General features: G+C 45.0%; 1 protein-coding gene across 4 annotated transcripts in view; it reads left to right on the forward strand.

Annotated features, from left to right (window-relative positions):
* ANKRD27 (ankyrin repeat domain 27) overlaps window positions 1–23,239 on the forward strand; it is a 49,316-nt gene that overhangs the window by 21,519 nt on the left and 4,558 nt on the right. For all 4 annotated transcript variants that reach the window (XM_039888614.1, XM_039888616.1, XM_039888613.1 and 1 more), the window contains 13 exons: window positions 3,299–3,391; window positions 4,482–4,609; window positions 5,153–5,235; window positions 6,102–6,217; window positions 6,652–6,744; window positions 7,895–8,092; window positions 9,901–9,960; window positions 10,056–10,175; window positions 11,242–11,286; window positions 13,588–13,710; window positions 21,133–21,330; window positions 22,115–22,234; window positions 23,076–23,237. In XM_039888614.1, the coding sequence (XP_039744548.1) occupies window positions 3,299–3,391; window positions 4,482–4,609; window positions 5,153–5,235; window positions 6,102–6,217; window positions 6,652–6,744; window positions 7,895–8,092; window positions 9,901–9,960; window positions 10,056–10,175; window positions 11,242–11,286; window positions 13,588–13,710; window positions 21,133–21,330; window positions 22,115–22,234; window positions 23,076–23,237 (1,539 nt within the window). The remainder of the gene's footprint in view (window positions 1–3,298; window positions 3,392–4,481; window positions 4,610–5,152; window positions 5,236–6,101; window positions 6,218–6,651; window positions 6,745–7,894; window positions 8,093–9,900; window positions 9,961–10,055; window positions 10,176–11,241; window positions 11,287–13,587; window positions 13,711–21,132; window positions 21,331–22,114; window positions 22,235–23,075; window positions 23,238–23,239) is intronic.

Genomic DNA, 23,239 nt, shown 5'->3' on the forward strand with positions numbered 1-23,239 from the left:
GTTTATGCAGCTTCCAGTATTTCCTAGCCATATATACATTACATAATTGAAATTATATTGTATACAGCACTGTATACTATTTTTTCCCCTAGAAGAGTTTTATTTTTTTCTGATTAGAAGACTAATACTTGCCTATAAACAATAAATACAATATATAAAGTTGCAGTGAAGACAACAAAAGCCTCTTGTAAACTCACCAGCTGGGGGTGACTTTCATTAACATTTTGGCATATATATGTCTTTTTTCTGTGCTTGTACAATTCTATCTTTAACCAAAATTTGAGATTGTGCTGCACTTGTTGGCACGTAGCCCAATAGTATCAGTGTTCACTGAAGAACTAAGAGCTAAGAACGAGATCTCTGCTCTTGTCTGGGTCCTGATTTGACCTCCCACGTGTATGCAGGCGAAATTAGAGCCTGTCCAGCTCATCTCAGATGTGGCTGGCTGTGACTCTTGCAAAAGCTCTTTCTAATTTAGGGGGAAATCATTAACAATCTAGGATGAACATGCATGCACTCAGTGCACAGGTGTCTGCAGAATCGGTTGCCTCTCACTTTCCTAATAGGGAAGTAAGATTTCGTCATTTAAAATCTTCTGTGAGAGTCTAGGAATGTGTGTTCCCATAGTGCCTGAAGTGGTGGCCCAGCCCTTCTGGTTCTTTCCCTCTCATTGTTCTGAGAGGCCACTTCTTCCTGGCTCAACTGGCTTGCAGAGGGATTAGCTGATGCTGTTTGATGGGGCCACGGGTACCCTTGGCACCTAGGAGTTGTGCATCTCTCAAAGGTGCTCCTGACCCCTTGCTCCTTGCTGCCCCTGTACTATACCCTGGCTGTGCTGCTTTCTTATTTTCCGTGGCATGTAGGTCAACACTTGGCCAGGGTGTAAGGAGGTGGCCGACCAAACAGTATCAGTCGGCTTCCCACACCTACGTCTACTTCAGAAAATATTCTAAGTGGGACTGGGGGAGTGTTTGAGGGGTGGCCCCTCTTGTTCTGGTGTTGGTTTCAGTCTAGTACTTCTGTTTGCCGTTAGGCAAGTCTGTTCGTCTCTCTAAGCCTCTGTCCATCTTCCTGTGTATACTGGGGATAATGCTGTATATGTCACCCCTTTCTAGGTGGTTGTGAGAATCAAGTGGGATATTCAGAAGTGCCTTTTCGAAGTGTGAAGTGATACTGGTGCCTGTACTTGCTTTTCTAATCCCCCTGCATCTGGGTGTCTCTGTTTCCTGGTTCTTGAGTGCATTCTGCATGGATAGCCCCAAGGATGTCTGTTAGCTTGAGTGGGCAAGGGGTATGGGACACAGCCCGGGGTGCCCCTCTTGTCAGGGGTGCCTGACCCTGGTCCTGCCTTCCCTGCTGGGAGGTGGTTGGTCCTGTCACATGATGGGACAAGGTGTAGGTCATCCTAATGGGCTGTGAAGCCCATCCCTTGGATCTTGAATAGGTCAGGCCTGAGAGATGCTATTCACTTTATTGACAGAGCAGATGTGGCTTCCTTGTCTTTTGTGATGTCAGCATTGGAATTCCGTCTGTGGCATTGTCTCTGCCTTAGCTGCCCACTGGTTTCTTTCAGTAGTGTAGCTCCATCTAGGAATCTTTGAGGCCACCATTACATATTGGTGCCATTCGTTTCCTGGGGAAAGAGCCCAGGAGTATCTCCATACAGCAGGCGAGGTTTCTGAAAAGCATTAAGGACTAAATATTAATAAATGGAATTATGTTTTACTATCAATTCTTTATATAATGTAGTTTCTCCCCAAGTTAGAATCATACTTGAGATGACCATAAATATTCTTTAAGCATAAAAGCTTAAATCATCTCACAAATAAAGACTTTCAGCTTTTTGAAAATAAACATTAGCAAGATGACTCTAGTTTTACCTTTGTAGATCAAACACACACACACACACACACACACACACACACACACACACACACACACACACACACACACACACACAGCCCCCCACCTCCGGCAGGAGAACCCTGAAAGAATCTGTACCTTTCTCTGCTTTAACTTTGCAGGCTTCTGGTCTTTCTCATTTTACCACTTTCTAATAAATTGTATTGACCCCATTTCCCAAATAGGTCTTAGCTGATATGCTGTTTCTTCTGGTAGCTCATTCTTTTCTGAAAATTCCTTCCTAGAAGACTGGCCTCTCTTCATCACCGCCCTTCAGAGAGTTACCCAGAGTGGAAGAAAGAATCCTGAATTTATCTGAACAGTGTCTTTGCTGTTTCTTTGACCCTAAGTTGCTCGGTTATAAATCACTGAATAAAACAGGTTGTTAGAGCTTTACATAGCATATAACAGCTGGGAGCAAAAATGGCTCTGATTCTGAGGGGTTGGTTTTCCAGGTTAACCCTCCTAGGGCAGTCAGTGTGAGGGAACCTGCTTAACAGCAACCCCAGAAATGGTCCATTCCCCGAGATGCAGTCAGCCTATCTTTAGCTGGACCGCTAAGTCAGAAGTTAGGGGGCCATGAAAAGAGAGAGCCTTCTCCTCCAGTTTTGTCAAAGTTGGTGAGTTCTTCTGGTAGCAGCTGGATGGAAAAAATTCTCTTTATCTCACACCAAGACTCTTTTTAAAGAAGTTAATTTGTCATTAGGTTATCGCAGGTGCTCACGTGAGCATTAAAGTGTCTTGCTAGAAATCATTTCATAAAGTAAGAATACATTTTTAGATTTTTGTGTCTAGGTGAACATTACCTACAATATGAAGACCTGACTTTTTTAATTGGGTAGACCCTGATATCTTATGGACTTTGGGCCAGTGGCCTTGTCGTTTACTATTTTAGTAAGTGTGTTCAAAGAGAAGACCCTTCTCTCTCCTGCCGATTGACACTGGGAAATATAGACCAGCCTGTCAAATGGTTTGGTTTTCCTGTCTGTAGGCCGCAGATAAAATGTCAGGGGATAGGGCTCTGCAGGCTAGGACAGAAATTTGAGAGGAGGAGGTGGAGGCCAAGACAGTCCAGGTTTCCATCCGGAGGATGATGGTGTATGCTGCCACGTTGCACACTTAGAGATGACACATTCCACACACGCACACGCCAGTGTGCCACCACTCTCCCACGTCCCCACTGGGAAACGGTCGGCAGAGCTTCCGCCTCCTGGAAAGACGGTCGGGAAGCCCTTCTCCCAGCCCGACGAGGGTCGACTCTGGCTCAGTGAGAGTAGGAGCGAGGCACTGCTGACCCTATCCGGGGGAAGTGGCAAGGGGGTCGTTCCTGGCGTCCTCTCTTTTGACGGATCTGTACCGACATCTGATAAAATGGATTGTTGGGTTTCTCCTGCAGGAGTCTGAGGGATTTGGTGACAGACTGTTTCTTAAGCAGAGAATGAGCCTATTGTCTCAGATGACTTCAGCTCCCATTGACTGCTTGTTCAAGGTGAGATACCAAGAGGCCTTCGTGGGCATAGCTGTAAAGAGGAGCCCTCCGTCTTGCGCTTGTCTAGCGTCTTTGCAGAATCCTCGGGGTGCTCCGCGTAGGTAAATGCTTAAGTTCGTCTTGCGCTCAGAGTGGATAGTAGGAAGGCAGAGGTTCTATGGGTGGGATCAGCTTGTGTGCCCATCTCCCCAGCGCGTGCTCTTTGTAGCTGTGCGACGGCTCACAGAGGGCGTTGGGCCTCCACACGTGGAACCCTCTGCCTGGGCTGTCCTCCTCTGTCCGTTCGGTGAAGCACCCTTGTCCTTCAAGGCCAGCTCACTGACGCCTCACCGGTAGCCCCAGCAGCGCTGATGCCTCTTCTCGGTTCCAGGAGCCCCAAGTGGCAGGTGTCTGTGCGTGCATGTGCTGGGCTGGGAGGCCACTGTTATGTATTGGTGCCATGGTGATGGTTTGATCATGCGGCAGCACATGCCTGCAGATCTGATAGACTGCTGGGGGCTGGCATGGTGCCTTACCGGGCAGTCAGCAAAGGCTGGGAGAGGGCGGACCTCCTCGGAGGCCACCCAGAGCCAGAGTGCATTCCATGGAGGCCCAGAAAGCCTCCTGGGGCAGCGTGCTTCCCAGAACGTCTGACTCCCTGAGGGAACTCATCCAGGAATCACAGGGGTGTTTATTGATGGGATCTCCTGCTAATTGAAGCTGTTCCCTTTCTCCCCAAACTGAGGGCTGTCAGAATACACAAGGACAGGACTGGGGCTTGTCCTAGTGAGGTGTCAAAATCCACACCGAGGTTCTGGATGCATTGCCCCCATACTCCTGTTGCTTTGAGGATTTTGTCATGTTGTTTTTTTAATTATGGAAATTTACAAAAATAGAGTAATATAATGAATGAACCTGCATAGCATAGAGCCATCTCCCAATCTTGTTTCATCTCTACCCCCACCCACTTTCCCCATCCGCCCAGATTATTTTGAAACAAATCCCAGAGAGCAAATCATTTCATCCATCCATACCTACGTGTTTCTACAAGGACTCTTAAAAAGCAAATCATTTTTTAATACTGATAGTATTGTTCGATGTCACTTTTCAGCACATTGCTTCAGGTAACCAGAAGGAAGTAGAAAGACTCCTGAGCCAAGAGGACCAAGATAAAGATGCCATCCAAAAGATGTGCCACCCTCTGTGCTTCTGTGATGACTGTGAGAAGCTCGTCTCTGGGTAAGAGGGTCTTCGTGGAGCTCAGTGTCCAGGAAGCGGGATACCAGGCCTGGGTAGAACTTCTCCACTTCTTTGCCACGCAATTTCGATTGAGAAACTTATCCTGGCTGCACTCAGCTTCCCCTGCTGTAAAGTGGGGATAGTAATCTCCACCTCTTCGGAATAAAGGTCATAAAAATAGTTGGCCCGCCACTGGGCTAGATACCAAGGTAGGCAACTTCGAAAAGTAGATTTAGGATGGGTTTAGAATGTCAACTTCCCCCAGTAACCTTTCAGTCTCCCCTTAACCTTGTCAGGCTGTTTTGCTAGGTGTCAGTGGGGCTGGGTGAGGGATCCTGGAACTAGATGGCTCAGCTCCTCACCCTGCAGGAGACTGAGCAGGGGCTGCATTATCTCTAGGACACTGTAGGAGAGGCCCAGCTTGGACCAGACCCTGAGCTCTGTCCCCCAGTCCCAGGACCCTGGCATGGCCAGCCTTGTCAGGGAGAGGCTTTGCCATGCCATTCCTAGTGTGTATTTCCCTGTATCTTCTCTCTGTTTTAGGAGGCTGAATGATCCCTCAGTTGTCACTCCATTCTCCAGAGATGATAGGGGTCATACACCACTCCATGTGGCTGCCCTCTGTGGTATGTGGTCTTGGGTTGGCCTCTGTGGGTTTGAAGGCAAAAAGATGAAGCCAAGGGTGGCCTAGCAGAGGCCTGGCTGGCAGGAGTGCGGTGGAGTTGAAAAGGTGGAAGGGGCTGCATCGTAGGCCCACCCCCGGGGGCTTTGCTGGAAGGGAAGAAGCAGAGGCTCCACAGGCCTTGCTCGGCCGCTCCCAGGCTGGAAGAGTGCACAGCAGTGCTCTCGCTGTGGACACTGGACGCTGCCCTGGGCCAGTGGCCCAGGGAGAGAAGGCCCGAGTTGAGCTGTGAGAATGGTCTCGGAATTGGGGTTCTTATATCCCACATTTAAAAAATAACTTCACTGTCTTTTAAAGCACACAAAGTAGAAAACACAAACTTTTTCATTATTACCTGCCATTCTTCTGTCTCCCAGAGACCGTTTTGATTAGCGAGTGTCTGGAATTCCACACGCTTGTGTTTATGAATATAAAACATATGGTATCGTAGGGATCATACTGTTCTGTACTGTGCTTTTCTCACTTGGCAACATATAAGAACATTGCTCCTTGTCACTATTTCTTAATGGTTGCACAGTATTCCTTCCTATGAATTGATGAACCCTTGGAATCTTCTTAGGCTCCTTTCTTCTACCTTCTGTTGCTAAGATGTGGACTAGAGCTATGTCCCCTGCAAGAGCCACCCCCGAAGTGCCCTGAACCTGCAGAGTCTGACTTGACATTAGCTCTTGTTCCTCTCGAGCAGAAAAATACATCTGGGCACGTCTCATGCCAGGGAGGAAGAGGGTAAAATAATGTCGTGGCTTCACACTCAGGGTTTGGAAAGTGTCTTCACTTTCCTTCTCCCTGAGAAGCCCTTGTGTTCCGTAGGGCAGGCATCCCTCATCGACCTCCTGGTTTCCAGAGGCGCCGTGGTGAACGCCACCGACTATCACGGCTCCACTCCGCTTCACCTCGCATGCCAGAAGGGCTATCAGAGCGTGACGGTGAGCAGGGGGGTGACGGTGCCGTTGCATGTGCACACTCCATGAACTGGGCTCCGCGTCTTGACTTCGCGGTGGGGCAGGCCACGCTCCTCTGTCCCATGCTGGCTGTGCTGCAGCCACACAGGAGGGGCTGCCAGTCTGAGGCCTCTCCCTGGGGGTCCACTGGACAAAACTCTGAGATCTAGATGTGAAACAGCCCAATAATCTGGGAGAAGAAGGGTAGGGCTGTAGACTTTTTTTTTTCTTTTAATCTCTAAACTTTCTTTTAAGGAAGGATGAGAGCATGATACAATTTTAATCGTAGTATAGGTAAATAAGGTCGGAAGTGGAAACAAGTGACCCCCTCATGGGACTTTAGGCCGCGCTTCTGGAGGAGGGTGGGCCTGGCCTTGCCCCGTGCTGTTGCTCACCTGCTTTCCCCTCTCCTCCCGAAGCTGCTGCTGCTGCACTACAAAGCCAGCACTGACGTGCAGGACAACAACGGCAACACGCCCCTGCACCTGGCCTGCAGCCACGGCCACGGAGACGTGAGTGTGCTTGTTGCTCTTGGCTGTTCGCCCTTTCTCACTCACAGAGAAACCTGAATTCCTAATTACTGTAGTGTACTAGATGTGTTGATAATTATTGGAAGATTTGGTGCATGATTTTTTTTTCATTAAAAATATTTTAAGTTTATTACGGATGCTGTGTTGAAATAATGAATCTAAAACTTGATTGCCCATTATCTTATTGTAAAATTCAGTCATTTTTCCTTCATTTCTGCCACCATCACGTTCTTAGCTTTGTTCATATTCAGTTTTTACCCTTGTTTATAGTACTGTCAGGGAATTTTATAATTTCCATTTTCACTTAATATTTAACTGTGTGTGTTATTTTTTCCTAACCACTCTCGCTCCCCCTTCTCTTCATAGTAATATACAGATAGATTTATACCTACATAGGGTCGAGGCTAGATAAGGTAGTTGATGTCCAAAAACAAGATCATACCCTACACATTTTTGTGCAACTTGTTTTCCTAACTTAATACATTACGGAAATTCTCTAGGTCAATAAATTGTAGATCTAGCCCACTCTTTCATTGCTGCGCAATAATCAGTTAAGTGTACTGTGTCAGTGTCCCTAAGACCACCCCCGGTTCAGTGAGTTGTGACAACACAATTCATTAGGGACTCAGGGCTCAAGAGTTTTATTGGAGGCTGGTCACATAAACACCCTCTGCCTAGAATGTACCAAAATTCTAGACTCCCAGAAGGAGAGCAGGTGTTTGGCATAAACCACATTACTGTACAAACAGTTTAGGCACAGTGAGCCCCTCTTATCAGTGGGGGCTATGGGCACCCTCCCGAAATCCAGGCTCCCAAGAAACATTGCAAGTCATGGGCCAGCCTTGCAAAGGATTGTAGTCTCAGGCCTGCTGTGGTGACTCCTTTCTGCACATGGCTACATCACAGTTAACTCGGCCAGATCTTATTTATGGGCCGTTGGATTTTTTTGAAACAAATGATGTGTCCCTGTCAGGTATCCTGGAGCCGTTGAATTTTAACTCTGTTATCACACGTTTGCTTGGTGAGTGGAGCCTTGATTGAACTGGGACATAGATCAAGGCTGCAGGGCGCACAGATGTTACCCCAGGCTTGGCCTGGGAGTTAATGGTGGCATTTCCCGTTTTCTTTGCAGTGTGTGAAGGCCTTGGTCTACTATGATGTGCAGTCGTGCAGACTGGATATTGGTAACGAGAAAGGAGACACCCCCTTACACATAGCTGCACGTTGGGGTTACCAAGGCATCATAGAGACGTTGCTACAAAATGGAGCGTCTACAGAGATCCAGAACAGACTGAAAGAAACGCCCCGCAAGTGTGCATTGAACTCAAAGGTGGATTTTTTTTTTTTTTTTTAATTTCAAAGCAGCTATATGACTTAAAAAAAAAAAAAAAATCAAATCAGGTTAGGTCTTGGCCATGCTGGACAAACTGCATTAGTGCCTGAGGACAGAACTTGGCCTGTACCCTCTCTGCTGCATTTGGGACCTGGCTGTTAATAGGTTTTACTTATTTATATTATTTTTAGTTTTATTAGCAGTTTTTCTCTGTTTTGTTCTGAGAGCTACTCCCAGCTGCGTTTGCCCATCTGAGTGCTGATGGTTTATGAGTAAATGGAGCGGGTAAAAACAAGACAGTGGTTCTGACCCAAAGGAAGGAAAGAGAACGGGGCATGGAAGCAGCCAGGGACAGAGCCCCATTGTCCTGGCACTTCATCTTCCACTCCTAAAATCTTTATTCTAATTTGGCCAATTTTGAACATTATTGGGTATTGTTTCTTTCATAAATGATTTGTTAATGAACTACTCATCCTTCCCTGGTAGTAATTTCTGGAAACGTGTAGTTTTGGGCACCCTGTGAAAAGTGCTCACTTCATGAGTGAGTGGGGATTAAGTGGGCTTAGAGAGACTAGTTCTCCATTGTACCAATATTTCCAGCAGCAGCTCTGGGTGAGGGCATGCCTTCAGAGAAACGCGTTCGGCCAGCTAGCCAGAGGAAGCACAGGACCATGTGCAGTGGAAGTTCCAGGTCATCAGACTGATGTGTCTAGAACTTGTGGCTCACGTGGGCGATTCTGTTTTAATACAGCTGTCCACTTGTCTCCCTCTGCACAGGCTGTGCTTTCTGCCTCTTGACATTTACCTCGCTTCCTTCTAGTTTCCAATCTTCTAGGGAGGTCTTTCAGTTTATTCATGTGGTCTTTTGGGAGTAGTAAAGTTTTTTTAAACGCTTTATTGAGATATGATTGACATACAAAAGCTGTACACGTTTAACGTACAGACATACCTCAGAGGCATCGTAGGTCTGGTTTTAGACCGCTGCAAGAAAGCAAGTATTGCAGTAAAGCAAGTCGTAATCTTTTTGCCAGTGGAGAGTATTGCTTTCAATTTGTAAAAAACATATCTGTGAAGCACAATAAAATGAAGTGCAATAAATTAGGTACGCCTGTATACAACTTGATGAGTTTGGAGACAAGTACACACCCATGAGACTATCACTACTATCTGTGCCGTAAACATATCTATCACCTTCGGAAGTTACCTCCTGTCCTCTTTTTTATTATTATTTTTGGGCGTGATGCGAACACTTAATGTAAGATTTATAGTAGCACAGTTTTAGAAGGTTAAATCTCTGCCCTTGACCCCAGGGGGGCCTGAGCCATACTCCTTGTGCATTCACAGCGTCTCAACTTTGTAGTCGCCAGAACTGACAAGACTGGGCAGTGCTGCCCTTGGCCTGAGATGCCCTCAAGGAGCCGAGGGCTCCTCTGCCACCGCTGCGTCTACCAAAGGCCCCTTCCCAAGGGAAGTCTGCTTGGTTCGGCTCTGAGCTGTTCCTCCATGAGACCCATGGGTGCCAGTGGACAAACAGCCCAGGGGCTGGACAAGGCTGCCTTTGAGGCCCCTTCTGTAGATGGGCTTCTCATGTTCTTGAGCCCATGGGACAGGCAGCGGGAAACCCAGATTTAACCAGCGTGATCCGAAGTCAGTTCCCACCCACTCTGGGACTTGGTTCCTCTGTCTTTCCAAGGGTATGGCTGGGCTGCGTGACCTGCCGAGGAGATGGGCAGGCAGTGGAATGTTGTGGGTGACCATGCTTTAGTGACTCATCTCATTTTTTCTCCTCCCCTTCGTCCTCCTAGATTCTGTCTATAATGGAAGCCCGTCATCTGTCCTTTGAAAGGAGGCAGCAGGCCTCAGAGGTAAGTGAACAGGGCTGTGCTCGTTGGCTCTGTTTATGACTAGGGCCTACTCTGGCCCTCACCTATCGCTGCTCTTGTCGGCTCCCCTGCTGCAGGCCCCTGTGCCACCCCCTCAACGCTCCATGGATTCCATCAGCCAGGGGTCCTCCACCTCCAGCTTCTCCTCTGTGTCAGTGAGCTCCAGGCAAGAAGAGCCCAAGAAGGACTACAGAGAGGTGAGGCCCTCGGATGGGAGGGCGGCCGGAGGGCTGGGTGGCCCTGTATTATGGTGCGATTAAAGCATCGTGGCCTGACGAGGGCCTCCCAGTTGGCTGCTCACCATGACTGGGACAGCCGTGTCTGCTGGAACGGAGGTTGGTGCCCTGGAGGGGAGCCCAGACGGTTCTCACCCCGCTTGCCCTCCATGGTCTGCTCCCTAAGCAGCTCTTTGCTTTGTGGATAGCCTCTGTGTGTGAGAGAGAGAATATTCTGAGACAAGTACAAGTAAAGTCACCTGTGGGTCCACTGATTTCAAATCATTTTACAAAGTAAATTTTCTCTGCCCTTAACCCCCCACACCATAAGGGCCTCCGTTAACCCGGTCCGGGTTCTTCTTGACTCTTATAGAATCTGTGTCGACATTCACATGCACCCACCCAAAGCTGATTTATAACCTGGTTTTTTCCCTCATTTAATCTGTCTTAGAGCTTGTCCAATGTCAGCCCACAGAGCAGACCATTGCATGGATGTGCCACGAAGTTTTTGCCTGTTGCCTTGTGGATGGGGATTCCTCACTGACTCCACCTAAGACCCTTCTTCCCCTGCTACCCCCAATCCCGGACCTGCTCTTAGAGGGCCCAGTAAGCTTAGCTTGATACAAAAGCACACCAATGGAAGCCAAGAGACGTGATCCAAAGTCTAACAGAGACCTGAAATGGTTCTCGGGAGGGGTGTCCCCTCATGCACCCTCAATTAGCAGATAATGAGAGCTGAATATATGTAGCCCTAAAGGGTGGCTGGCCTCCTAGGAGGTGCTTGTGCTTCAGGGTGACCATCATCTCGCTTCGCCACATAAATAAGCTGCGTCATTGCATAGACCTTAAGTAGTAATGGGTTCCGTGCACACCAGCACCATCCTAGGATGTCCTGTCTGAGCAGTTTTACAGATATGTTTGAAAGATACTCCACAAATCAAGAAACAAATGAAAACTACTAGGTTTTCAGAATGTGGTATTTTATTACTTTATTTTTATTACTATTTATTAAAATCATCTTTTTAACATTCTTTTTCCTTTTATTAAGGTAGAAAAACTTTTAAGAGCAGTTGCTGATGGAGATCTAGAAATGGTGAGTTTTTAGAAGTGCATTTAGAAAAGCTTGCTCTCGGTTTAAAACAGCTATACCTGTCTCCTGTCTGCATTCAGTGAGGAGCCGTGTGGATTCCTTGTTCACTTTCACATAGAGGGTGATGCATTTAATGAATATTCACTAATTGGCAATGTCACATTTCCACCACAAGTAATGAGCAAGTGGACATAAAACTGCATGGCGAGCGTGGCCCCACCTTTTAGACATTCATACTCCGGGAGGGTGGTGAGATGTTGGCGAGAAGACCAGCCCATGTCCACTGTGGGCTCAGAGCCCAGGCCCACCAGCTAGCTGGGAGCCAGGTGAGCAGTCAGGGTTGTGGGAAAGGGGGAGGTGACAGAGGTGAGAGCAGAACCCAGAGGGTGTTGGTGTGACCCTGCAGAAGTTGTGGATGGCTGTGACTCCTAAGCCAGGAGGCTGGGGTCTGAAGCTTGGGGCTCCGAGGAGTCACACGCAGGTGTCTGGGTGAGATGGTGCTGACTGCTCTGGGTTGGCACCTGGCGAGGATGTCCTGGCTATGGGTGTCTGTCCAACCCTCACTGTCAGGTGACAGGCAATATCTATGATGAGATCACTGGGGAGTGGAGACAGCCTTTGTTAGATTCCCACAGGCAGTGCCCCTGGCTTGCTGTTTGCTGCCTTAAAGGAATTTATGTCTTCCACTTCAAAAGGAGTAAATTAGGTAGTTAGCAAATTAGGAATTCTGAATGAGTCATATTACAAGAGAACTTTACAATGATGTGTGTTTCTTCCTTCCTCCCTCCCTTCCTTCCTACAAAGTATTATATTTAGTTTGTTACTAAAAGCCTTCACAGAAACATAACTACTCCCCGTCTCGCCCGGAACTGTTGACGTGTGTTTCCAGAGTGCTCTTCACTGATGATGAGTTTGAGGTGGTGGACAGAAATTCCTGGGCTCTGGTTATAGCAGCCTCTGGGTTATTAAGAATCTGAACGTAGTTATTGGTGTATTAGCCTTTGCCCAGAAACCACTGTTAATCCATCGGACTGACACATGGGTTATCCAAGGGGCGGGACACAGTGTCGGTATCTGGCCAATATAACATTGTTCCTGTCATGAGGCCAGCTCCAGGGAGACCCAGTGTTCTTTGGGGTAAGCAAAGGAGGCCCTCTTTAGGTACCCTAAGAGCCATAGCGTGAGCCAGTGGCATAATGATTGTGACTGTCCCTGTGTCATTACACATCTGCTCTTCTTCCTTCTGTGGGCGGGCGAGGGCACTGAGGCCACTCAGGAAGGAAGTGAGCAGAAACTGTCCAGTGCCCTGGGGTCACCATCCAAAGTAATCTACACTTGCGACAGCCTCCAACGCCCTGCCTGGCACCACCTGCCCCTCAGCTCCCTACTCCCTTTCTTGTTCCCCTCTTCTCATCCAGGGGACCTGCCCTCAGTCTGTCCCAGCTACCTGGGGGGCGAAGCCTCTGGAGCCTTTGGTGTTTCCACCCTGAACAGTATCTGTTGTCAGACACGTGGAAGGGACCTGGAGGAGAGAAGTTTGGGGTTAAAGGGGGTCATCCTGGAACCCCATCAATCCTTGCAGGCGTCTATTGACTTCCTCAATGCTTAGAACCAGAAAGTGTATTGTTTCTTTTCCCAAATTTAATCTCCTAGAAACTAGTCTTTACGGGAACCTGTATTTGACCTATTCAGGGCTCTTTTCGGAGCTCTGACCGGTGGCCCAGTACATTATAGTGGGAAGGACACTGGCGTGGTGCTTTGACCGCCACTTACTAGTGTGTGGCCCTGAACAAGTTGTTGAGCTCTTGGAGTGAGTTTTCTTCCAGATAAAAAGGGAGGGGCTGGTTGTTGAAAGCATACAATTAATATTAAAGGAGGTGCTTACTAAATGCTCTGGGACCAGAGTTTTGAAGCAGCAGCACTCTGTCACTTTTTAAGACAGAATAAAAGAATCTTTAACACAAGCTGCAGAAATGGTAGCTTAACCTCTCTACGTCACCATTAAAAGAAGCTAGAAAGGCTTGAGCACAGGGGAACCCTGGAATCTTCGTGAGCAGCAGCAGTCATTTTTAAATTTGGTGGCTGAGGAAGTGCAGGCCCTGTTTCGGGAAGTGTGTGTGTGTGTGTGTGTGTGTGTGTGTGTGTGTGTGTGTGAGTGTGACAGAGAGAGAGACACACACACACACAGAGACAGAGACAGGGACAGAGAGAAGAACAGAGACAGACCAGACAGACAGACTGTGGCTTATAAAGGAGCTAAGGATGAGTTTTAAGTTCCCGTTTCTCTTTACTGTGCAACACCAGGTGCGTTACCTTTTGGAGTGGACAGATGAGGACGTGGATGAAGAGGAGGATACTGTCAGTGCAGCAGATCTTGAATTTTGTCACCCATTGTGCCAGTGCCCAAAATGCGCTCCAGCTCAAAAGGTTTGGCTTGGCTTCTATTGATAGGGGTGGGGGTAGCAAGGCAGATTCTTCTTTTTCCCCTTGGGAAAGTTGCTTCTCAGCCAGCTAATTTCCAAGTAGCTGGTAGTGGGTGTTCCCTGAGACGTGGCGGGGATTAGGTAGGTCAGGGTGGAGAGAAGCGACGCTAGTGCAGGATCTGGCTTGCACTGCCTGCCTCCTGAGCAGACAGGTTAGTGAGGTGGGACAGCCACACATGCTTCGTGTTTTGGCTGCTCTCTGAGCCCATGAGTCACAGCCAGGAGTTTACGAATAGACATGTCCAAGTGTCTCTGCCTGCATGACTGCAGTCACCTGCACTCGAGTTCCATCGCCACTGCCTGTGTTCACATTGGTATACCCTCTGTGGCAGAGAGAGTCCCCTGTACGATTCAGTTTCCCCTAACGGTAAGAGCTTGCAAAACCTTAATACAGTATTACAACCAGGATGTTGGCATGATTACAGTCCATCCATTTTATTCAGATATCCTGTTTCACATGTGCTCATGTGCTTATGTGTGTATATGACTATGTGTGTGTATTTAGTTCTATGCAATTTTATCACATATGTAGCTTTGTGTATCCACCACCATATTCAAGGTATAGAAGAGTTGGCTCACCACAAAGAGAATCACTCGTGTTCCCCTTTATAACCACACCTACCTCTGTCGCTGTCTCCCCCTATCCCTAACCCCTGGCAACAACTAATCTGTTCTCCATTTCTGTGATTTTGTCATTTCAAAAATGTTACATAAATGTAATCATATAGCATATAACCTCTTGGCTTTGTTCACTAACATGATTTCAAGTTGCCGCATGTCGTTGGCAGTTTATTCCTTTATTGTTGAGCAATATTCCATGGTACGTATGTGCCACAGTTTAACCATTCACCTGTTGAAGAGCATGTGGATTGTTTCCCGTCTGGGGATATTACAAGTAAAGCTGCTATGTACATTCATGTACAGGTTTTTATGAAAACATAGTTTTCATTTCTCTAAGGTAAATGCCCAAGAATGCAGTTGCTGAATCATATGATCATTACTTGGTAATTCTATGGTTAGTTTTCTATATTAAACTGATGAACTGTTTTCCAGAGTGATTGTACCATTTTACATTCCCACCAGCAATGTTTGAGTGATCGAATTTCCCCCTATCCTCACCAGCATTTGGCGTTGTCATTATTTTTTATTTTAGCCATTCCGATGGGTGTGTAGCACTATCTCATTGTGGTTATAATTTGCATTTGCTATGGGCGATGACATTGAACATGTTTTCATGTGCTTATTTGTCATTTTATATGTTCTTCAGTGAAACATCTGTTCATTTCCTTTGTCCACTTTCTTACTGATTTTTTTCTTTACTGTTAAGTTTTAAGAGTTCTTTATACATTTTAGATTCAAACTCTGTGTCAGATGTGTGGTTTGCAAATATTTTCTTCCAGTCTGTAGTTTGCCTATAGCTTCTTCACAAAGCAAGTTTTTAATTTAGAAGTCCAGTCTATCAGTTTTTCCTTTTATGGATTGTGCTTTTGGTGTTAAATCTAAGAACCCTTTGAATCCAAATATTTTCTTCTTTTTTTTTTTTTTCTAAAAGTATTGTAATTGTACATTTTACAGTTAAGTCTTTGATCCAGTTTGAATTAATTTTCGCACAGGGTGTGAGATTTAGGTTGTAGTTCATTTTTCTGCCTACGGATGTCCACTTGCTCCAGCACCATTTGTTGAAGGGCCACTGACTTGCTTTTGGACCCCCGTTGACTATATGCGGGCTGGGTCTGTTTCTGCGCTCTCTGTTCTGTTCCGTAGACCTGTGTGTCTGTCCCTTCACCGGTGTTAGTGTCTTGATTATTGTAGCTATATATCAAGCCTTAATATTGGATAGAGTGATTCCTGCTAATTTATTCTTCTTTGCCAGGATCATTTTAGTTGTTCTAGGGCCCGCACCTTTCCATATAAATTTTAGAATAAGCTTTTTTATGTCTACAAAAAAAAAACTTTCTTAGGATTTTGATAGGAATTGCATTAAAACTGTAGATCAATTTGAGGAGAAATAACACCTTTACTATGTTGAGTCTTCATGAACATGGTATATCTCTCTAATATTTAGGCCTTTGATTTCTTGAACATTTTGTGATTTTTAGCATACAGATCCTGTCCATGTTTTGTTAAATGTATACCTAAGCGTTTTATTTTCTTTTCAGCAGTTATAAATAGCATCCTGTACATAGTACGTACTTGTGTGCTACCTGTATGTCACATACTAAGAAAATTAATTTGACTTTATAAAACAGAAATAGTGGTGTTATCCTTTGTATTGCAAGAAAATACTATCTTGTTTTAAAGGCTTCATGGGTTTCTCTAACCTAAGAGTATTTAAATGACTAAATTTTTCATTGACATGTAGCTTTTCAGCTGCAGGGTAATGTGTACATTGGGACGTACAGCTTTTATTCTGTCCCCATGTCAGATATGTACAGTCCAAAAAACTTATTTCCCCTAGACGGGCAGCTATGAAAAACATAAGGATTAAAAAGGCAGATGATGTTTCAAAGGATCTGATGTGATGTAACAAAGCCCCCAGGCCGATCAGTGACTCTGAATGGCGAGAGGGGTTACTGTATCTCTCCGTTGTTCTTTCATCATTTTCCTGTGCTCTATTCTTCTCCACCTCAATTCATTAGTCATAACAAGTAGCTGAATTACACATTACAGTTTCTGTTGAATTTATTGGATGAAGTCTTATGTCCTCTGCTCTTTTTGTTTTTTAATTAGTTTCAAGTATATAGTACATTGGTTAGACATCTATATATTTCAGTTGCTTCCTCCCTCCCTTAGTCCTCCACCTAACCAACATATTAATGCCAACTGCATTCCCTCTGCCATGCTCCCCATCCCTGTGACCGTCCATCAGCTACTAATTTGTACTTCTCTAACCCTTCACCCCTTTCTCCCAGCCCCCAGCCCCCTGGCCCCCTCTTCTCTGTCTGTCACCAGATTATCCTCTATATTTGTGTCTGTTTTTTATTAGTTTGTTCTTTTTATTCCTTAGATTCTGCATATAAGTGAAACCACATAGTGTTTATCTTTCTGTCTGACTTAAATACCTTCTAGGTCCATCCAAGCAATAGGTTTTTCCCTCCCCTTCCTTTTAGTCTGTGTGTGTCTTTTAATCTGAAGTTGAGTCTCCTGTAGGCGGCATGTAGGGGTCTTGTTTTCTTATCCATTCAGCCACTCTATCTTTTGGCTGGAGCACTTAATTCTTTTCCATTTGACATACTTATTGATAGGAATGTAGTTGTTACCATTCTTTATTCCTGTTTTTTGATACATGTTTTTTCTTCTTAAAGAAGTCTTTCCAACATTTCTTGTAATACTGGCTTGGTGATGATAAATTCCTTTAGCTTATTTTTGTCTGGGAAGCTCTTTATCTGTCCTTCAACTCTAAATGATAGCTTTGCTGGATAAAGTATTCTTGGTTGTAGATCCTGTGTCTTCATCACGTCGAATATTTTGTCCCAAGCCCTTCTGTCCTACATCGTTTCTTTTTAGAAATCAGCTACCAGTCTTATGAGTGCTCCCTTGTAGGTAACTATCTGGTTTTCTCTTGCTACTTTTAAGATTCTCTCTTTGTATTTAACCTTTGGCATTTGAATTATGATGTGTCTTGGTGTGGGCCTCTTGGGGTTCATCTTTCTTGGGACTCTCTGAGCTTCCTGGAGTGTTATGTCTATTTCCTTCACCAAGTGAGGGAAGTTTTCCAACATTATTTCTTCAAATGGCTCTTCAACATCTTATTTTCCTTCCAGTATCCCTATGATATGGATATTTTTACATTTAATAGTGGCTCATAGGCTCCTTAAATTATTAGTACAGTCGGTTTTTTTCTGGCCATTCTGATCGAGTGTCCTTGGCTTCCTCATCCTCTATATCAGTGGTTCAGTCCTCTTCTTTATCCACTCTATTGATTCCATCTAATATACTCTTCATCTCAGATAATGTGTTCTTCATTTCAGACTGGTTTCCTTTTATAATTTCCATTTTCATTTTTATGTTTTTTATCTCTTTGTTAAAGTTCTCACTGAATTCATCTACACTTCCCCTAAGTTTATTGAGCATCTTTATAACCCGTGTTTTGAACTCTGCATCTATTAGATTACTCGACTCCATTATTCCTGGATCTCTGTTCTGGTCTCTCATATGGTTTCTGCTTCTTTGTCCTCCCATTTTGGCTGCCTTTCCGTGTCTGTTTCTATGTACTAAGCAAAGCTCTTAAGTCTCCCAGTCTTATTAGTGTGGCTTTGCGTAGTAGGTGTCCAGTGGCACAGTCCTGAGATGGGTCAGCTGCAGGCCTAATTTAGCCCCCGCTTGTTCCCCACCAGGGCCACCTGTTAAGATTCAGCAAGCAATCCACAGGTGCTCTGCTTCTAGTTGCCTCAAGAGGCCACACCAGAAACCAAGGCCCGCTGCCTCCAGCGTGAGTCTAGGCACCACTCAGCAACGGGCACCTGACTCACCAAGGACACAGCTGGATGTGGCTAGGGTGGGCCCGCAAGTTCGGGAGGCAGAGTTTCAGGGAATTCTCTGGGAAGAGTGACCTCTGTTATCCAGTTTGATGATGTCTCAGCTATGGTGGCGCTGTGTCTGGCGCACTGGGTGGGGGAGGGCTCAACAGAGGAACAGTGGATACCGCCGGGACTTCTATAGTGAGTCTCACCTCGGCCTTCACTCTGACAACTGAGTGTCCCCCTGTAAGACCCTGGTGCCCCGTGCGCAGCCGAACCAGCACTGGTGCTCAGAGCGAGCAGGTCCGTCACCGCGAAAGTCCACTTGCAGACGTGGCCTCTTTAAGAGGCGTCTGCAGCTGCCACTGCCGCAGCCTCCGTCTCACTCAGCCGCTCGGGACCGGTCAGTGGCATGTCCTCGCCCCATCCTACCTTTTGCCGTTGCAGGTGCTTTCTTAGATTTCTCTCTAGTTGTATGGCTTGTTCTTCCAGATCCCAGACAACTTTTCCTTGCTGTTTGCTTCTTGTTTCACCACAACTTTGATTTGGTCGCCAAAGGGATGAACAGAGCCTCTGTTAGCATGAGCTATTTTCCCCGCTCCCCTGCTCTTTTAAAACCTCTTTTCCTTTTTTTGTAATTTCTCAAAAAGACACAACACTAATTGCTTCATGTCTGTGATTGAAACTCCCCCCAACCCCATCCTCTTCTTGCCCACTGTGTGTTTAATAATCTTCATTGAAGTATAATTTACATACAATAATAAAGTATAGCAGGTCCCCCAATAATGTCATTTCAATATAACTTTGAGATTCTATAGGAACTTACCTCTTGTTTAAATCAATTAGCTGATGGTAAAATTTGTTGTACATCATTTTGTTTAACGTCACAGAACCTATCGACAGTTAAATGAAGACTTAATGTATAGCCATGTAAAGTATACAATTTGGTGAGTTTCTACAGCTGTATAAACCCATGAAGCCTTCACTGCAATCAAAATATAGAGCACTGCCCTCACCTCTGAGAATTTCCTTGTACTGCTGTGCAGCTTGTCCCTTCTTTTTTTCCTCCCCTATCCCATGCAGGGACAGTTTATCAGATGTACATATTGCAAACATAATCACGGATCTGCTTTCTGTCTTTACAGACACATTGGCATTTTCTAGAATTTCGTGTGAATGGAACCATACAGTACACACTCTTTTGATTCTGGCTTCCTTAGAGGAATGTTTTTGAGATTCCTGTTGCCTCAGCAGTTCTTTTTATTGCTGGGTAGTATTTTGTTGAATATACCATAATTTGTGCATCTCATCACCTATTGATGGACATTTGAATAGTTTTCTGTTTTTGGTTTTGGAAGAAAGCTACCGTGAATATTTGTGTATGTCTTTGCATAAATATGTTTATTTGGGTAAATATCTAGGTATATAACTGCTGGCTTATACAGTAAGTGTTATGTTGAACTTTATAAGAAACTGCATTTTCCATTCCAACCAGCAGTGTGTGTGAACTCTTGCTGCCCCCATACCCTTGTCAGCACTTGGTGTTCTGGCTTTTAAGTTTTAGCTATCATCCTGGTAAGTGTGCAGTGGTATTTCATTGTGTTTTTCCCCACTACTTCTTCGTTTGTTTTTATTTTCGAGGTAAATTTTACCTACAGTAAAGTTCACCCTTTAAATTTAGTATAGTTTTTTTGAGATAACATTTTTAATCATTGGAAAGTATACTAGACAACCAAAGTTTTAGTCCTCGATCAGTCACAGAAAACTCTGACGTATTGATTCCACTATCAAAACATGATTCAGTATCTCAATTTAAGTTTCTTTTCAGTTATATGGTTTATAAATTAGTTTTTTTGTTTGCCCTATTAATTACTGATTATTCTTATATCTGCACGATTGACATTAAAACCACTGAATAGTAGGGTAGTTTCATGATAAAAATGAAGGTGAACTATGGAGGTAAGTAGCACAGTTTTAGAAGGTTTGACAAACGAATGCATTGTCACATAACTGTCAGCACCACAGTGAAGATACAGAATCTCTCATTGCCCTAAAATATTCTGTCCCCAAAATATCCCCATCCTGACAGTCACTGATCTGTTTTCTGACCCCTGGTTTTGTCATTCCTGATGTTGATTTGCATTTTCCTGATAACTAAAGATGTTATTTTATGTGCTTATTTACCAGCCATTCACCTGTTGTCTCCTGTGAAAAGTCTTTTCAAATCTTTTGCCTATTTATTTTTAAAAAGTTGGATTGTCTTATTGAGTGGTAAGAGTTTGTGGTTTTTTTTTTCAATTCTGGTTGGTATAAGTCCTTGTCAGATACACACATTGCAAATGTCTTCTCCCATTCTGTGACTTGCCTTTTCATTTTCTTAACTATCTCTCTTAAAGAGCAAAGATTTTTAAATTTTATTTAGTTTTTCAAAATTTTATGTTTTTTGCTTTTGTGTCTGACCTGAGACATCTCTGCTTATCCCATGTTGCAGATTTTCTTCTGTGTTCCCTTCAAGTTTTACAGTTGTAGCTTTTACACTGAGGTCTATGATCCATTTTACTATTTGCGTTTGGCGTGAGATAAGGGTTGATGTGCAGGTTTTCCACATATGAATATCCAGTTGTTCCCGCATCATCTGTTAAACAGACTTTCTCTTCCCCATTGAATTGCTTTGGCATAATATGGTATCATTTTAGGGGGTTGCTTTCTTGAAAATGGAAATTAATCGTTTGATGTAGCATGCTTTTCTAATGTGGTAGGAATTCACGTCTGGACAACCTGATTCTGGATCCCACTGTGATCTTGAATTTTGCTAAGGGGCTGTGGGGGACAGATGGCTTCATTCCTTCAGCGCAGTTTTCTTAAATATAAATGACATTTCCATTTCCATCTTCTGCACTTACTAGAAGCTGGCAAAGATTCCCGCCAGTGGGCTGGGTGTGAATGTGACCGACCGGGATGGCTCCACCCCACTGCACGTCGCTGCCCTGCATGGTCGGGCGGACCTCATCCCCCTCCTCCTGAAGCATGGTGCCAGTGTAGGTGCCAGAAATGCAAACCAAGCCGTCCCGCTCCACCTGGCCTGCCAGCAAGGCCACTTTCAGGTACGGGTTCTGTCTCTTGGGCAGAACGTCAGGGTACTTGCTTTTGCTTGAAACCTCACCTGCTGGGAGTGCTGTAGAAGGGCTAGCCCAGGGGACCGGCTCCTGTCCTTCCCCCCAGCCCCGAGATTCTTGGTGCACGTGGCAGGACCACTCAGCAACAGAACACAGAACTCTGGTGCATCTGGAGGTGGCGCTAACCCCCTCCCACTGCCAGTCACATTTGGGTGGCACAGGGACTGTTGTTCTGATTCCAGCCCCAGCAGGAGCTCTCTCAGTGCTTGGGTGTTGGTCATCCAGGGCTCTAGCCCCGTCTTAGCACCCTGACATGTCCACAGCCCCTGGTCTGTGCTAAACAGTTCAGCACTTTATGGAGTAGGGCCAAGAGATATTGTGGAATGATTGACTTTTTAAAGTCTTATTTTTCTTTTTGAAAATTACCTGTATTTTTCATTTTCCCTCATTAGTTCTATCATAAGCTTTTTAAAGTCTGGAACTCTGCTTCACATCTCCCCTCTCTCTCATGACATCTAGCATCAGTTTCCTCATCTGTAAAACGAGTAATAATTCCAGCTCTCCATAGAGTAGATCTAATGATTAAATGAAAAAAAACAAGCGTCTGGCACACAGTCGACCCTCTTTCAGTTGATCTGCTTTCTCCAGAGGTCAGACACGGGTCTAAAGGGGCTTCTGGGTAAACTTAGAAAAAAGTCAAAAGAATACCAAGTTAGAGGATTTCTCTCTGCAGACTTTAATTAAGGTTGTAAATTGTTTTTCTCTGGGTTAGGTGGTGAAGTATCTATTAGATTCCAATGCTAAACCCGATAAAAAGGATATAAGTGGTAACACACCCCTCATTTACGCCTGTTCCAGTGGCCACCATGAAGTCGCGGCGCTATTGCTACAGGTACGGGTTCCCACAGCCCAGGAGCTGCTGACACTGGTCAGTGATGGGCATCTTGTCTCGTGGCAAGCTCCTGGCAGTGCACTAAAGATGGGCAGGGACGGGCAGGCCTCTTGCCCTTTGCTTTAAGCTGCCACTGGAGAGAGGAGCTTTGCACCAAATTTCCACGTGGTGGTGTTTTGATGGGAAATGGCGTCTCAGCATCCGTGCTGCATGAAGGATGCAGAATTAGGGACGTAGACGCTGCTTTTGCTGAAGGTGTGGATCTTGCCTTGCTTACCAGGGTAGGTCGAATTGTTATCTTCAGTGTTGAGCTGAATGTCCTTTGTCACTGCTACTTTTCCCCTCTCGTGATAAAGGTTATATGTGTTGATTATAGAACAAAGAATCTAAAGAAGCAGAGAAAAAACAACCTTCCTGTTACAACCCCATTACTCAAAGGCATCTAATGGTGGTGAACTTTAAAAAAAATATACATAGTTTAGATCAGTATTGTATTCTATCTTGCTTGTTTGCACTTAAAGTAGAAAGTTGTTTATTAAAAACTTCAATTTTTAATGGTTGCATAAGTATGGACGTACCAGTTTATTTATTGGTTTAACTGTTCCTGCAGTATACATTTAAGTGACTTCTGTTTTTTTTTCTGCCATATCTTTTTTGTACTTATGTACAAAGATATTTAGTATTACTTTTCTCAGTTATTTTACCCCTAACATTTTAAGCAAAATTTCAGACATACAGAAAAATTCAGAGAACTTTATAGCGAACACCCATATACACACCACCTAGATTATGCATTAATAGTTTTTAGCATTCCTTTTGATTGTACCTTTTCGCTTTCCAGCATGGGGCCTCCATTAATGTTTCTAACAATAAAGGCAACACAGCACTGCACGAGGCTGTGACAGAAAAGCACGTCTTTGTCGTGGAGCTGCTTCTGCTTCATGGAGCTTCAGTTCAGGTCTTGAACAAGAGGCAGTGCACAGCTATAGATTGTGCTGAGCAGGT

This window comes from Pteropus medius, unplaced genomic scaffold (genome assembly GCF_902729225.1).
Source record: "Pteropus medius unplaced genomic scaffold, Ma_sr-lr_union100, whole genome shotgun sequence".
Taxonomy (NCBI): Eukaryota; Metazoa; Chordata; class Mammalia; order Chiroptera; family Pteropodidae; genus Pteropus; species Pteropus medius.